At 42.0% G+C, this 15,435-nt stretch overlaps 2 protein-coding genes across 10 annotated transcripts in view; one reads left to right on the top strand and one right to left on the bottom strand.

The window, feature by feature from the left end:
• The window catches only part of MBTD1 (mbt domain containing 1), a 35,262-nt gene extending 29,655 nt beyond the window's left edge, over positions 1-5,607 (bottom strand). For 4 of the 8 annotated variants that reach the window (XR_008483150.1, XM_054278870.1, XM_054278871.1 and 1 more), the window contains exon 1: positions 5,385-5,607. Coding sequence is in view for 6 of the 8 variants with exons in the window: in XM_054278870.1 (XP_054134845.1) it covers positions 5,385-5,405 (21 nt within the window). In the remaining 2 variants the exon portion in view is untranslated. Of the gene's footprint in view, positions 1-3,507; positions 3,697-5,384 lie in introns of all 8 variants that reach the window. The other 4 variants (XM_054278872.1, XM_054278875.1, XM_054278876.1 and 1 more) reach the window with 2 other exon arrangements.
• Positions 5,608-6,079: 472 nt separating this feature from the next.
• Positions 6,080-14,732, top strand: UTP18 (UTP18 small subunit processome component). 2 transcript variants are annotated; one of them, XM_054278879.1, is made up of 14 exons: positions 6,080-6,386; positions 6,490-6,617; positions 6,722-6,817; positions 7,579-7,658; positions 7,860-7,945; positions 8,514-8,639; positions 9,499-9,673; positions 10,000-10,100; positions 10,860-10,950; positions 11,269-11,392; positions 12,295-12,469; positions 13,187-13,329; positions 13,922-13,981; positions 14,590-14,732. In XM_054278879.1, exons 1-13 carry the CDS (start codon positions 6,081-6,083, stop codon positions 13,944-13,946), a joined length of 1,656 nt encoding a protein of 551 aa, XP_054134854.1. In that variant the 5' UTR covers position 6,080; the 3' UTR covers positions 13,947-13,981; positions 14,590-14,732. The 2 variants fall into 2 exon arrangements, with proteins under 2 accessions (XP_054134854.1, XP_054134853.1); XM_054278878.1 differs by having other exon boundaries at positions 13,922-14,732.
• Positions 14,733-15,435: the final 703 nt, after the last annotated feature.

The raw sequence follows: 15,435 nt of genomic DNA, 5'->3' as shown, positions 1-15,435 counted from the left end.
AGCCCAGGGAAGGATCTCCCTCTTCATGCCCTTATTCTCTTTAAGACTCATCTGATTTCACTGAGAGATTAGGGCCTCATCCCTTACCAAGGTGTGATTCTATGGCTTCAGCCCTCTTATGGAGGCTGCAGTACAAACCTGTCTTAGGATATCCCCTTCCCACTCCAGACTGGAGAACCCTGGACCTATAGGATGGTAACTTTGCTCAGTGGTGTGAAATACTGATGCCACTCAGAAGGAATTGAAGTGCAGCCCATTCCCAGCCCCACTAATTCCCCATGCCAGCTCTGCTCCCACTGCCAGGGAAGGTCAAAGGAGAACTGGGAAGCTGTAGGCAAGGTGAAGGACCAGAAGCTGAAGCACAGGGCAAGGTGACTACCACAACAGCGCATCCGGCTCTTTTCGTTGTTCTTTTGCATCATTTCCATTTAGAACATCAATATTACTGCTAAGCTCTCTTTGCCAAAATATCCACAGGTGGGAAGGAAAACAGCTCCTCTTTGTAAATGGAAAGTTGGGCGCTCAATTAGGAAAAATCATTCTTCAGTTTTATACAACTTCAAAAGTAGCAATCATTAAGTTTTTGAGTTTAACTACACTGTCAAAACAAACCTCATGTATCACCTTTCCACTTATTTAATAATTAGCCACACAGTTCCAATTCAAAATTATTGAATATCAAATCTGCAATTCAAATCAGCAGTTTTGCTTATCATTTTAAAATAATACTGTAGTTTTTATAAAACATTTGAATCCCAGCTTTTGCCAGATAATTTATGCAGGACAGTCTTAATGTTAATTTGTAGTTATTACCTGGACTGCAGGGAAACGACTCAAAATACTTTATGAGATTTCAAAAAGGCAGAGTTTGCAGGAAGAAAACCAACAAAATACTTTGTACACACAAGTAGGTGAAAGTTAGGGAAGATGATATACAAATACCTATGCTGGAATTTTGTAAGAGCAGATCAAAACACTTCTGTTTTGACAATAAACACCACAGAGATTCTTTTTAACCCATGTTGAAACACAGCATTTGTAGGAACAAAGTGAACATGAGGAAGCATTGATAACCCTTCCTGCAGAATTCAGATGAAGAAAAGGAACTCTAACATCTGGAAGTGAAAAAAGTAGGAGCACTGCTTGAATTCAAAGGTCAAACACACATCCTTACAAAAAAGGACAATGTATACCTCAAACAGAATTATAACCAAGATAAAGCAGCAGGTTTGGTACAGCAGCAGTTTGCAATTTCTGTTGAGTCCTTGCTAATTGGTTCCACCTTTTTCTTTTGAAAATTAAGTACAAAATTTCCCCCTTCCTGATTTTCTAGGGCCTCAATCTTTTTCCAGAAGCTCTCAATCATCTCATCAACAGTTCCTGAAGTGCTGGTGGCCTCTAATACACTATGGTGAGCTTCGTCAGAGATACCAGGAAATTGGAATCATCTACCTTATGCACACCTTCTCTCTCCCTTTGTTGTTATCCCTCCTATCTTTGGAAAAGGCAAAAGCAGAGCCCAGGAAATGACAAATCAAAGAGCCTCATCTCATCCCTGATGAGGTAACAGAACAAGCAATGTTGGAAGTCATTTCTAGGCATGTGAAGGACAAGCAATTCTTGATGAGTCCTTTAAGGCTTCACAGACAACAGCAACACCTTGTCTGTCTGAAGCAGCATCTCCCCACAGGAGCTGCAGGACCTTGGATTCAAAAAGAGGCATGCAAAGAAAAAAACCAACCCTTAAATCAACATAATACCAACTTCCTACTCTTCAAAGCTGGACTAAGCACTAAAAATCAGGCTGAGGAGATTGTCTTTTCCTCAAAACACAATCTAAACAGTATTCAACTTCTAACAAAACAGGGACCAGCCTCCTGTCTCTCCACAGAAACCGCTTGGAGCAGGAGCCTGGCTTGCTATTAAACAGAACGTTGCGGCTGGTTAACGCCAAAGGAGCAGCAGCTTGAGTAACTACTCCGCTAACAGCACCTATCTGTACATTAAGCAGAAGCAATGCACAAACAAAAGAACACAACAAACTTTCAGGCATTCTGAAAGTTTGGCTAAAGTTTATTTTTCTAATAAGATTAGGAAAGGCTAAGGTTAATTTTCCTAATAAGATTACTTATTAGCTTCCTCAACAGAGGTTGAGGTTTTTAGTCAGAGCACTGTGAAATGTATCATGAGCAGCACTAGCAAATTACCCTGTACTATTTGCTCAGGGGGTTTCTTGCATACTTTTCTTTATTGAAGGGATGGGTGGAGAAAGGAACTCTTAAGAACTCCTTTCTTTTTCTGCCCAACTTCCCATTTTCCTGTTCTTCCCCTCCTCCCTGTGAATACTTGACAACAGACCATTTTTAAGAAATACTCTTAATTAAGCATTACATAAGGCAAATGGTATGAAAAAGAACACAGGGAAACTGGTTTTCCCGAGAGCAGGAAGGCAACTCTAAACAAATAAGAAAATAACCAGTTTCTCACTCTAAACACACATTTTTATATAAAATATATATACACACACATTGAATTTGATCAATACATTATAGCATACATTCTTTGAGTTTAGTAACTACTCTTACAACACAAAAAAGTGGGCACAAAGGGTGAGCAATCCATGGCAAAACCAGAAACCATTTCACCTTATTTAGACATCAAACACTTACTTAGGAAATGGCTTCAGTGCTTTGATGAAGACTATGCTTAAGCATTGGCAAAATTTATGCAGAAGAGTTTTGAAGGTAAGAACTTTCAAGAAAAGCACCCCATTATTATGTAACCAAAACTATTACCCTCAGGTACGTAGTGCAGCTGGCCACAGGAGGAAGATGCAAAACAGCCACAGAAAGGTTTCAAACCACTCCAAATGATTGTTGTTACTTTGGAATTCAATCTGGGACTTGAACTCAGAATGGAAGCAATTTGGAGCGTGGAGTACAAGAGCTGTAGCTCAGCAAAGGTACACCAGCACCTGAACAGAGGCATTACTTCCTATATTCAGCTCCAACTCTCCCAAACAGGACAGAACTATGGACAGATGGGATCTGAGACCAAGGTCAACAATGAGGTCACCACAACCTTCAAGCCAAGGGTCATAAGACAGATTTAATCACATATCCTGAATGGATCCAAGGGTATTTCCAAGTTAAAATTAAGCTTGATGCATAGGTTTTGTTTTCAATAGTTCATTTATCCTTTATGCTACAAACTTAGATTCAGCTCTGGATGTTAAGGAAACACTACAACAGAACTAATTTATTACAACTCTTTTGAATACAAATTGGCCAAAGTAATTTACAGTAGAATAGTAGCTTGTCCCTGTGGAACTGAAGCCTAATTGTGCCTCAGAACAAGACCAAAAAAGAAAATTCAAACATGATACCAATTTAAAGAAAACACACTTTCAGCTTTCATTAAAAACAAACAAAGACTCCCAAAACTAAACATCTTGGGATTCTTGGAAATCAGAACCAACCAAACTTACTTTTTTATATAGCAACTCACCTCTATCTGGAAATGTGCCTTCCACTCTTATTATAAGTAAAATCTCTGCTGGAAAATTACAGAAATGTTTTTTCCTGTCTCTTCATTTGCTATGTATGACAGCATTTTGTCTGAAGCCAGTTTCTGCTGTTTGTCAATGGTTTTGTCCATAGCCTCTTCCCCAGGGGGTTTCACACAAGAGGGGAGACTCTTTCATAAAAAAATATATCACATTAGCAGGAAATTTTGGAGGGGGGGGGGTGTGATGATTAATCTGTGAAATATCTGAGTTTTGATAACACTGAAAATCTGTTACAAACTCTATTACATTTCTATAAGGCCTTTACAGGAGTACGGCAAAGGAAGAGGCAAATATTTCACTTTAAACACTGTGTTACCGTTAAAATTAACAAACAAACCCCCAAATGAAATAACAAATTTAAATGCAAAGAACCCCCAAACCACCACCAACCCAAAATCAAAGTCTTCAACACCTAAATTCATTCCACTCAGAGCCAGGTTCAGCAAAGGATCCCACATCCCCAGTGTGTTCCAACTTACCTGAGAAATGAAGGAATGCAGTAGTGGTTTGCAGAAGATATGAAAAGCCTTGCAAAATTAAATCAAATTTTAGAAGGTAAGAGAAATGAAAGCCAAGGAGAGAGAACTTCTCTGAATGTTACCACTCCTGCCAGGGGCACCTTGCTCTTTGGGGAACAATGAGGAGAATTCTTACTTCCAGTTTGCAATCTTTCGGCATGTGCACAAGCCCACATATTCTCAAGAACAGCACCTAAACTGTTCCTGGGAAACAAGATCCCTCTGCATAGTTTCCTACAGCCTACATTACCCACTTCCTCAAAACGATGCCCAGGCTGAAGAAATGAGTACGGACAATTAACCTGCCAAGTTTTATTGCCTTCTTAAGGGAATATATTATTTTAGTTCTCATTGAAGGCTCCAGATTAGACTCTCATAGCCTTAGTTAATTCCTTTTAAGTCAAAATCAAACTGTTGAATACAATAAATAGGTAAATGCAGGTCCTCAAACGTGCAAAATAATTTTAATTTAAAATACAAGAGATTGCCCTGCAGCTTTCAGTTTTGACTAGGTTTAGATTTGAAAAATTGTAACAGTTGCCACCCACATTTTAAAATAAATTGCTTTTTCACACAGAGAATTTTTTACTATAATCACCATATGCTTTGTAGTAGGTATTTCTAATTTTCAAAGCAAAAACCTGAAAGTGAAACTGGTTTCACGAGTTTACTACTTCTCACAAAAAGAACAGTCACAACATCAGAAGTCATGAAAATTGCACGGAATGGGGGGGAAGTGGCCGCAAAAAATCCAAAACTTTTGAAGCGCTGATAATAAAGAAAACTCTCCAGCAGTGAACTTGACCACGCTGGAAAACTCAACTTGAAAAGGTTGGAACTACAGGAAGAAGTTGCTGAAAGCCGGCACTACAGCAGAGCAGGGGGAGAAGCGGATCCGAGCGCACCCGCGAGAAGATGAAACTTTTCTCCGAGACAAGAGGAAAGAGAGGCGAAGGACAAAACTCGACCCCGCATAGGCGGGCCGCAACAAAGGGGTACAGCCCTGCCGCCCCCAGGTACCCCGACCGGACTCCCCCGCGAACAACAGCGCCGGCCCGGCCCCCGGAGCCCCAGACCTGGGCGGGCACAACCCCCGCACCCCGTGGGGTCGCCCCCGCAACAGCCGGGGCTGTCCCCGACTTTCACCCACACACTGCGAGGCCGCCTCCCCCCCGCTCGGGCACCGGGGATCGCTCAGCTCCTCCCCCCCCCGGCTCAGCCCGCGCCGCTCCCCCACCAGAGGCTGGGGCTTCCGCGGGGCTGCGGCGGTCACACCACCCGCGGGCTCCGGTACTCACCAGCTCCTTTGTGTTTTCCATCAGGCCCTCATGGGCAGGAGCCGCCTGCTGCCTCTAGGCGCTTGCCCCAGGGACTCGGGCGCTGCAGGTGCCCGCGGTCGGGGCCGGGCCCAGCGGGGCGGGGATGGGCCGGGCAGTCCAGCCGCTCCGAGCGCCGGGAACCGACCAGGACCGACTACGGCCGCCGGGACATCAACAACATGAGCGCGCTGCTGCGCAGCCGCGGACACGCCCCCGCCGGGATCGGGCTGCGCGGAGCGGCCACACAGCCATATGCCCCCCCCCACCTGGGCGAAATCATTTGTTACCGGGGGTGGACACTCCGGGCCACGGCAGGGACCGCGGGGCGTAAGAGCAGCCGTGTCCGCCAGCGAGTGGCGGTGCACACGGGATGTCCCGGTGAGGGGCCGATGAGGGACGAGTGTTGCCTCCCGGGTCGGGGATTCCCCCCTCCGCGAGCTCGCAATGGAGCGGTCCAACTGGGCCCCGTCACGTGGAAGTCGGGATGGGCGGAGAGCTGGGAGCAAGGGGAGGTAACGTGGTGAGTCACGTGACCACGGGTCACAGCCGGGAGCGGGGACTTGATCACATGGGGCGGGGGCGGGGCGGTGTCAGGAGCCTATGGCAGGTGGGGGCGTGTCCAAGCGGGGGTCATGTGACTAGGTACACGTTTTCCGGTTCCGGGTCCGGTGCGCCATGCGTGCTCTGGCGGCGGTTGTGGGGCGGGAGCGGGGAGCGGCAAAAGCATCCAGCATGAAGGTGGCGAAGAAAGCGTCTAAAGGGACCAAAGCGGGTAAAATGACGAAACCCAAGTGGACGGCGAAGCGGCTTCTGGTTGTGGCGAATCAGGCGGCGGCCGCCCAGGCAGCGCGACGCGCCCGCCACCTGAAGGCGCTGAGCTGCGTGTCAGGCGCCGAGCGGGAGCTGGAGGAGCTGGTGTTCGGTGACAGCCTCAATGGGGAGGAGGACGAGCTGCTGCGGCGCCTGGCCGGGCCTCGACGGGTACGGCACATCCAGGCCCTACCCGACAGCGGCAGCCCCGCCCGCTCGGTCCCCGGGCTCCCGGCCGTGTCCCCGGTCGCACGGTCCGTTTGGTTGTTTTCAGGTTGCTGCTGCAGAGGAGAAGGACCTCCAGGAAGAGTCCAGCGATTCGGGGGTGGAAAATGAAGCGAAACGTGACTTACTGCTCAAAAGTCCGGCCTGGGTAGATGAGGATGATGAAGCTGAGGAAAAGTAAGTTCAGGTTAGGTGATGAGAATTATTTGTCGCACTTGAGAGTGCTTGTAAGTGGCCTTGGTTTGAACAATGTTTGTGTTCTGTTTGTTTTTACCCTCTAGTGTTGATATGACCCATAAGTACAGGAAAGATTTAATGAAAAGTGATGCCGAGACAACGCTTACTAAGAAAAAACTAAAGAAAAGACTTGAGGAACAGTAAGTTTCACTAATGTTTTTGTGGCTGACTATATCGACTATATTGATTTCATGATCATTGCCCTCCAAGGTAGGTGCCAGAAGGATGTTGCCAGACTCTTTAGTGGCACCTGGAGCAGGACAAGGGGCAGTAACCGTAAACTAAAACACAAAAAGTTCCATCTCAACGTGAAGAAGAATTTCTTTCCATGGAGATGAGCAGAGCACTAGAACAGCTGCCCAGGGAGGCTGTGGAGTCTCCCTCTGGAGACATTCCAAACATACCTGGACATCTTTACATGTCATGTACTCCTGGTGACCCTGCTGTAGCAGGGAGCTGGGGTGGATGATCTCCCTAGTGGATGATCTAGCCAACAATTTTGTAAGCTAAAATATATTTATGTGACATTCAAAGTCACTTTTCTCTTTATCCACTGTTCTCATGTGGTCTCTTTAAAGTCAGGGCTTCCTGCAGTATTTGCGGTGTTCTTAAATAATAAATGATGCTGAGAATAGTAAATAAAATGTGCATTAGCATTGTCTGGACTAGCTTGTTTAGTACTTGTATCAAAGTGCCCAAATTAATTTGTCTTCTAGGGAATTATACAAGAAACAGTGAAATCTTAATTTTTTTTTTTTTAATAAAAAACGTACACTGTGTTCTGAGTACAAGTAATCCTGCAAAATTCTCACTGTGCTTCTTCTAAGTACTTAACTCATAGAAGGAAATTACTGTCTCACAAAAGTTATGGTTTTTTTCTCTTTCCTCTTTTTCTCATAAGGTTTCAGCAAGCCATGGGAGGAGTTCCTGCCTGGGCTGATCTAGAAAACAGGAAGAACTCCAAAAGGACTTTGAGTGATAGTAAATATGCCCAGTGCTATTCTGATAAGTGTTTCTGTGATTCCCTATTTAGCTTGCTAGAAGATAATTACTTTTGATGTCTTCTCAGTTTGCTTTGTTCCTTCAGTGTGCTTTAATTTAATTCATTTCAGTGAGGAATGTGTTGATTTTGCTGTGGGTACTTGTGCAATTAGCTGATTCCACATGCTTTGGTTTAATGAGGTGACAGTGATGAAGATGATGATCTGCTACGCAGGACTGGCAATTTCATAACAAGCTCAGAGTCTCTGCCAAGAGGGATTTTGAAGGTAAAGACAAACCATATCTTTCCACTTCAGTTGGACTTAAGTGCACACTTTGACTCTTGTTGTGTATAAAATTAGTGATTCTGTGAATTTGTTTCTGCAACTAGAAGCTTTAGAGGATAAGTAAAATTGAACAGTTCACATGAAAACATAAAACAATAAACTGAGGTGTATTGTCTGACATAAGAATTTTCTGCAGTCTAAATAGTATCTTGTAGTAGGATTTTAATTTCTGCAGAGAGAGGATGGAATTCTCCCACAACTTTGAAGTGACTGAAATGATCTTTAAGAAGGCCTTAAATGAGTATTTCTCACACAATCTCCTACAGCTATCTCAGATGAGTCAGAATGCAGCTGGTTTTACACTCAGTTTTAATGCAGCTAGAAAGGCTGCTGAGCCTGTATTTGTACTGGAGCAGCTCCCTGAACAGGCTGTGTGTGCTCTCCTCACCTCATGCCGTCCAGAACTTCAGCACAGGGCTTGAGGTCTTGTAGCATAAAGAGTAAATGCATTTTTATTCAGCATAAGTGATTATTGGGTTTTTTTAAAACTGTCTGGTCTGTGTTGTAGATGAGCACCTGCCCTCCTGCAAACCAGGAACGTTTTGCCAATGGAAAACTGGTGACAGTGCAGTTTCACCCTTCAGCTCAAGTGGTGATGACAGCTGGGCATGATCGCTCTGTGTCCCTCTTCCAGGTGAAGAACTTCAGTTTGTACTCTGCTGATGGTCACTAACATAGAACCTTTTTTTTGAATGTTCATGAAATAGCCTGGAATGGTAGACTTTGTTTTTTCTCTTCTTCTGCACATCTGCAGTGGTTACGCAATGTCTGTGGTTGCAATGGAAATTCCTTGGTTAAAGGCTTCTTGAAAGGAATTTCCACCTGTGACTTCACACCAAGCACATGCAGAGTACTGGCAAACTCTTTGTCTCAGAGTTTTTAGCTGAAGGTTTGTGTTTAAAAACATTTGGTTTGAAGGTTTGCAAGGAACAAGTACTAAGGAGATTTTTTGTTCTTAAGTTGTTTGGAGAACCTGTAGTGGGGGGAGCAGCTTTGAGACTGTAAAAATGCTGTGAAACCATGTTGGGGATGGAGAGGCTATGCTGCAGGAAGAAGGTGTTCATCCTGAGATACTGCCGGGCTCGTCTGAAAACTAAATATCCTAATTTTATTTAGGATTTCTTAGCATGGCCTTGTGTTACTGAAATGGTCAGACAAGTGGAATGTGATACTCTCACAGAGCTGCAAGAAAACCCAAATCAAAGCAGATGTTTCCATTTAGAAAAAGCAGAGTAGAAGTGATTATTTGAACAAAGTACGGGCAAAATGAGGAAGGGCAAGAGGTCTATCAGAAAGGCAGGGAGTGCCTGTTACATGAGGTGAGGAGCTAAGAACCAGGTGATTTGTCGGAGAGAGGAAGAATTTAAGGCTTCATGGTGGTGTACCTCTTACTACTTGAGTCTCAGCTGAGAAGTTGGTGTAATTTTACTCTGTAAAAGTATTTGATATATTTCTCAATATGACAGCCTGGTTTGTTACTTTCTTGTTTGAAGGTGGACGGTATAAGGAACCCAAAAATACAGAGCATCTATTTAGAGAGTTTTCCAATTTATAAGGCTCGTTTCAGTGTGGATGGAGAACAAGTTATAGCCACTGGTACTCACCACAGCATGTTCTTTGTGTATGACATGATGGCTGGGAGTATCATCCCTATCCCGAAAGTACGAGGTATGTTTTGCAGCTCTGAGTGTCTGGGTGCAGTTGAAGCTGTCCCAAATAGAGATGGCACATGAGTTTCCTTTAGAATGAAGTGCAGTGGGTTGTTGGAGTTTGTATTATTTACTTGTCTTCAAGGAAATAAAGTACCTTTTTAGTGTTACTTGTCTGGGATATTAATTATTGCACATGAGCAAGGTTGAGTTCAGCTTCTCTGTGACAGCATATTGCAGAAATGAAGAGCTGGAGTCAGGTTTTAGTCAAATTCGTCCTACTTCTAAATATTGAGGCCAAAGAATAAATTGCACCAATTTCAAGTTTCAAATATCTTTTTAAAGGTGTGGAGGAAAAATTCCTCAGAAACTTCGAACTGTCTCCAGATGGATCATTTATGCTGCTGATTGGAAATTCAGGTTATCTTCATTTGCTGTCCATGAAGGTACTTTTTCTGCATGGTGTAGCTTTGCTTCCTTGGTGCCTTTTCTCTTTTGAATCTGCTTTTATCTCATCTGCAAGGCAATCTAACTTTCAACTGAAGGCAAGGTATGACATGTACTGTGACAGCCCTCAAAAATGTGCTGTGGAATCAACCCACTGCAGCTTCAGGGAATTATTTTGGACACACTGAGACTTTGTTCCCCAGCTCCATGGAACTGGTGGAACTCAGGGCAGTTTCATGGGGTTTTCAGCTTGAAGAAGTCGTGTATCAGTGCCGTATTTCAGCTGCTTGCACAAGCACTGTGCTGGTGAGAGGAATGGAAACAGCGTGGGAACAGGCACCTGGGGGTGGAAGAAATATAGGGCTGCTTTTTTGGGAGTCATGCTAGTGCCTGCTACTGTACTCTGTTCATGAATCATACCAAACATTGATTCATAATGCATAGAGCAATCTTTCAGCTGAATTTTGAAATGCCTTTGATGGCAGGTGGATTTGTTTTAAACTGTCACCGGGAAAAATACTTTTAAATAAGAAAGTTCAGTTTTGTATAACTCAGGCCCTTCAGTGAGGGAGCAAACAAGTGTTTGTTGATCCACCTGCAGTTGGAGTCAGGAGCTTATGCTCTGCTCTGCAGGCACTGACAACGTTGGTGCTGTTCTCTGAATGTCAGGGTAAATAAAAAGATTTTTGTGGGACAGGAAACAACTTTTTTGTAGATTTTTAGTAGAATCTCTGTCGGCATTGGTCTTCATCCTGCAGACAAAAGAACTGATCAGCACTATGAAAGTGAATGGAAGGTGCACTGCCTCTGCTTTCACCCCAGACAGCAGTAAAATATACAGCTATTCAAGTGAGTATTGCAGCAGCTCTAGTAGTACCTCAATTTAAATTGCATGAGTTCTTAGAAGTTACTTATAATTTTAGAAAAATAATTTTAAAAATTTATGCTAGTATCTCTCCTGAAAATACAACCAAGTGATCAATCATTAAAGAATGGAATTAACTATTTTAGTATGCCTTTAATCGGTTGGGGTTTTTAAAAATACCCTATATTTGATAGTTGTAAATCAGCTTTTAGTTGTCATCTAATTAAATTTTTTTTAGTAAAGTGGACTAACAAAGTGATGTGTATGTAAGTTTTGTCTAATATCTTTCATTTTGCAACCAGAGGAAGGCGAAGTTTTCATTTGGGATGTGAGAAGTCGAAAGAGTCTACACAAATTTGAAGATGAAGGTTCTTTGGAAGGAAAGTGCATTGCTGTTTCAAAAAATAACCAGTATGTGGCATGTGGGTAAGTGACTGAACTTTGACAGCAACTTCTGCTATCATTTTGAAGCTCTTCAGTGGACCTGTAGGTGGCTGGTGAGAGTGTAGGAATATGGTTTGGTTCTAATAAGAGAAGAGTAGGCATGAATAGATTAATATTCCTTATCTTATGGTAATAATTTACTTTTCTCTTTATAAATATGAAATACCATAGTACACCTAAAACAATAGGAGTGATACTGGTATTACTATTACCATGTTTGGGTTCAGCAGTTAATTTCAAAATCACGCTGACTAAAATTACAAATTCTGTAACAGCAATGTTGATTCAGGGTTTTCTCCCTTTTCTGATTCTCTTCAGTAAATTTGGCTTCTGCCAGGCAGCATGTTAGCCTTTCAAAAGGGGGCCTCAACTCAAAGCCACAGGCTGAAACTGTTTCTCCAAATTTACCGAGATGCTGTTTCAGCTAGTGTCTGGATTCTTTTAAATGAGAATAGCAAATACATAGAGGAGTACAATATATATTTTCCTGGCTCACTGTAGAAGAGGATTTGAAAGTGAGCTTATGCTACAGTTACTAAAAAAAAAATCCAAAACCCAACAAAAAAAACCCCAAAAACAAAAACAAACAAACAAAAAAAAACCAGCCAAAAAACCTTGAAGTTACTTCAGAATTTTTCAATACCAAGCTCTCCTTGCTTTGAATTCAGTCTCTTACTATATAAGGAAAAAGAAAATTCAAAAACTCCTCGACTAGATACTGTTATAAACTCCAAAGGAAAATCAAGCTCCAAACAAAATATTATTGCAGATTTTAGTAAATAATTGGAAATTACATTTTCAGGTGAGTAGTGGCTATAGATAACAAGACAGTATATACTGGAATGCTACTTTTCAGTATAATATTTGTTCATTTTGTTCTTTAGTTCATCTTCTGGAGTTGTAAATTTATACACTACTGATGTCTGCCTCAAAGAAAACCATCCTAAACCAGTTAAGGCCATAATGAACCTTGTTACTTCTGCCACCTGTGTGACCTTTAATCCCACCACAGAGATTTTGGCAGTGGCTTCCCGTGACACTGATGAGGCTGTCAAATTGGTATGTTCAGCTTCTTTTTTATAAATCTTGCTCAAAATACTGCTGGTGACATAACAAAACTTATATGAAGCAGATAAGATACTGCAAAAGGTGCTGGACCAACCAGATCCGGACATGGCCAAGACATTCTGCATTTTCAAGAGTATAATTTTATTTTCCATAGTAAAGTTGCTTTGAAAATAATGTTTTGTAGTTTAGTTTACCTTTTTTACCTTTTTAAAATGCTCTCTAAAATGTCTGGGAGTGTTTGAGGCCAGGTTGGACAGAGCTTGGAGCAAGCTGGTCTAGTGGAAGGTGTCCCAGCCCATGGCAGTGGGTTGGAACTGGATGAAAACTCTGTGGTCCCTTCTAACCTAACCGGTATGTGATTCAATTTCAGTGCTGTAAATATAGCTCAGCACCAAATGTGAGTTTTCAGCAGTTGGTAACTGTAACCATCTTACTATGGGGTTTTTTTGCCAGCCTTATCAAAATTCTGGCCAACAGAGGAACTGTTGAATTAATCTGAGGACTTGTAGGCCTGAGAATTGCAATAATTGGTTCCGTGATGTGTTCCCTGCTCATTTTCTCCAATAGATTTCTATAGGGAGAGTCATGTAGGGTAGGAATATAACTGAAAATTTGAACTTAACATTGAGCTTCAATTATAGATTTGTAGTTTAATTTTATTTTTAGTGGTTTTTTCCCAACTTTAAATTCTGATATATTTCTCAATAGGTGCATCTTCCTTCATATACAGTATTCTCAAATTTCCCAGTCTTCAGAAAAAAACAGATTTATCTTACTCAATCTATGGACTTCTCTCCCAGAAGTGGATATTTCTCTGTAGCCAATAACAAAGGCAAAGCTTTGTTATTTAGGTAGGTACTAAGTTAGGTCCATTAATCCCAGGTAACATGCTTATGTTCTGTAAGATGGGGCAGGTGACTGTAAATGATAAAGTGATTCCTGATCTGAATTACACCTAATGAGTTGCTGGAGTGTGGAGTTGGCTTTCCCTGCTGAAGAACAACCCTTGATCTTTGTCAGATTATGCAATACACCCCGTTTCCAAACTTTTTGATTTTGCTCCCCTGCTGGTGTGGTCCGGGGTGAGGAGCAGGGCTAATTTTAAGCAGGAATTTTTTTTTCAAATCACAACTTCATTGTGCTTGAAAAACTGCTTAATTTTAAGATGAGATTTTAATGATTTATCAAGACAGGGAAAATTTACAAAAATATTCCTAAGTATGAATAAATCTTGTGATTTGTTCTTTATTTGAAATTGAACTGCATATTATAATGGCACTTAAGTTATTCTAGCAGGTGGATGTTTGCTATCTTTTACTACATCTGTGTTTCAGATTAGTTTAGGATACTCAGTGACACTGCTGAAGAGGTATTGTTTCTTTGTGTTGTCCCTTCAACAGATTACTGAGAAGTTTTAAATCTCTCAATTTTTTTTTTCTTTAGGTTGAAACATTATTCATTTTTCTGAAAGAAGATACAGGAGAAAATGAACCAGTAACTGAGGTGAAAACAGCACTAGAACTGTTTACAGTGTTGCCTTGAGAAGCCTCAAAATTTTCATTTTGCTGCCTCCACTTCTTTATAGATGGCAAGAAGAATTTCTTAGCTCTGTGTGATCTGTCCTGCCTAGACACTCATGGGCTGGGGTAGGACTGGCCTTGTCGCTCTCAGCTTTTCTGATAATGCAGCAAGTTCAACTAAAAACTACTGTCAGCCGGACTGAGCTGATTATATTTAAGTCAAACTCAGCAATGTTGATAAACAGCTGCAGGCTGACAGGGACTTGGCTTGATCCTGTTCTGGAGTATTGTAAGCCCACAGAAGTCTGCATATTTTCAAATTCCCATTACAGGAATTACTGAAGTTTGAAGCATAGTTTGTGGGCAGATACGATTTTATTGTTCACTTAAATGTCTTCTTGGGAAACTGGAAAATATTGTAGCCTTGACAATAATATACTAGATTGACAAAAACTGTGTTAATGAGGGGAGGATGAACTTGTTTAGACTGGAAGCAGCTCTGGCTTCTGCATGTTAAGCTTGCATAGAATTTTCTGATGGCTCGGTGTTTGGAGAATACTAACAAAATGATCTCTACTGGTTTTTCCCCAGGTTTTGTAACCTGCAGATAAAATGATGCTGACAAAATCAAAGCATTTTTTTGCAATTATTATTATTATTTTATTTTATATGGAAGCTACAGAGTACTAATAGAATGTATGTATTTTTACATTTGTTGGTTTTAAATATAAATGTACCTGGTAAGTTTCCAGGCAACTTGTTTCAGCTTATTCCAATGCTTTGTGTAAGATCACAAGTAAGATTTTATTGCTTGGCACTCAAGCTTGTGTCTTCCAGAAGTGCTTGAATGTCTTAATTATTATAATTATGTGAAATATTCCAGTGCTGAAACAGAAATTTTTTGCAAACTGACCTCTGCTCCATGCATTTAGCAGGAGCTTTTCCATCAGCCTGGTTTACTTGAGGCTGGGCTGGAAACAGCATTTTGCTGCCTAGAGGAGCCCAGTCCCCTGAGACCCTGTTGATGTTGGTGTTTGTCATGGTTTAGGCCTGGCACAATGTCAGTGCCCCCATGAGAATACCCTCTCCCTGGTGTCTGCTGTGAGATGTGACCAAGAATGAGCAAAGCAGGCTTCAGCTTAGAAATAAAGAAAATTTTATTAACTAAACTACAAGAAAAGAAGAGGGAAAAAACTATAAGGGAAAAAAAAAAAAAAAGAAAACCTTACAAAAGCACCTTCCTCCTCCCCCCCACCAAATTTCCCAATGCAATACATTCCCCCACATCACCAACTCTCAGTCCGGCACCACCCTTTAGAATATTCAGTCTTCAGTTCATGAAGAGGAGAGGAGTCCTTCTTGCACCATAGGCTTCCCCTGGAAACACACTGAAACCTCGTATGTTTCCATGTCACTCAGCACCGCCCAGAAAGTCCT

This window comes from Melozone crissalis, unplaced genomic scaffold (genome assembly GCF_028551555.1).
Source record: "Melozone crissalis strain CALT ecotype California unplaced genomic scaffold, PUWL_Pcris_2 ptg000026l_1, whole genome shotgun sequence".
NCBI classification, from domain to species: domain Eukaryota; kingdom Metazoa; phylum Chordata; class Aves; order Passeriformes; family Passerellidae; genus Melozone; species Melozone crissalis.
Note: the sequence above shows the minus strand (reverse complement) of the source record. Positions and strands in the feature narration are given on the sequence as shown.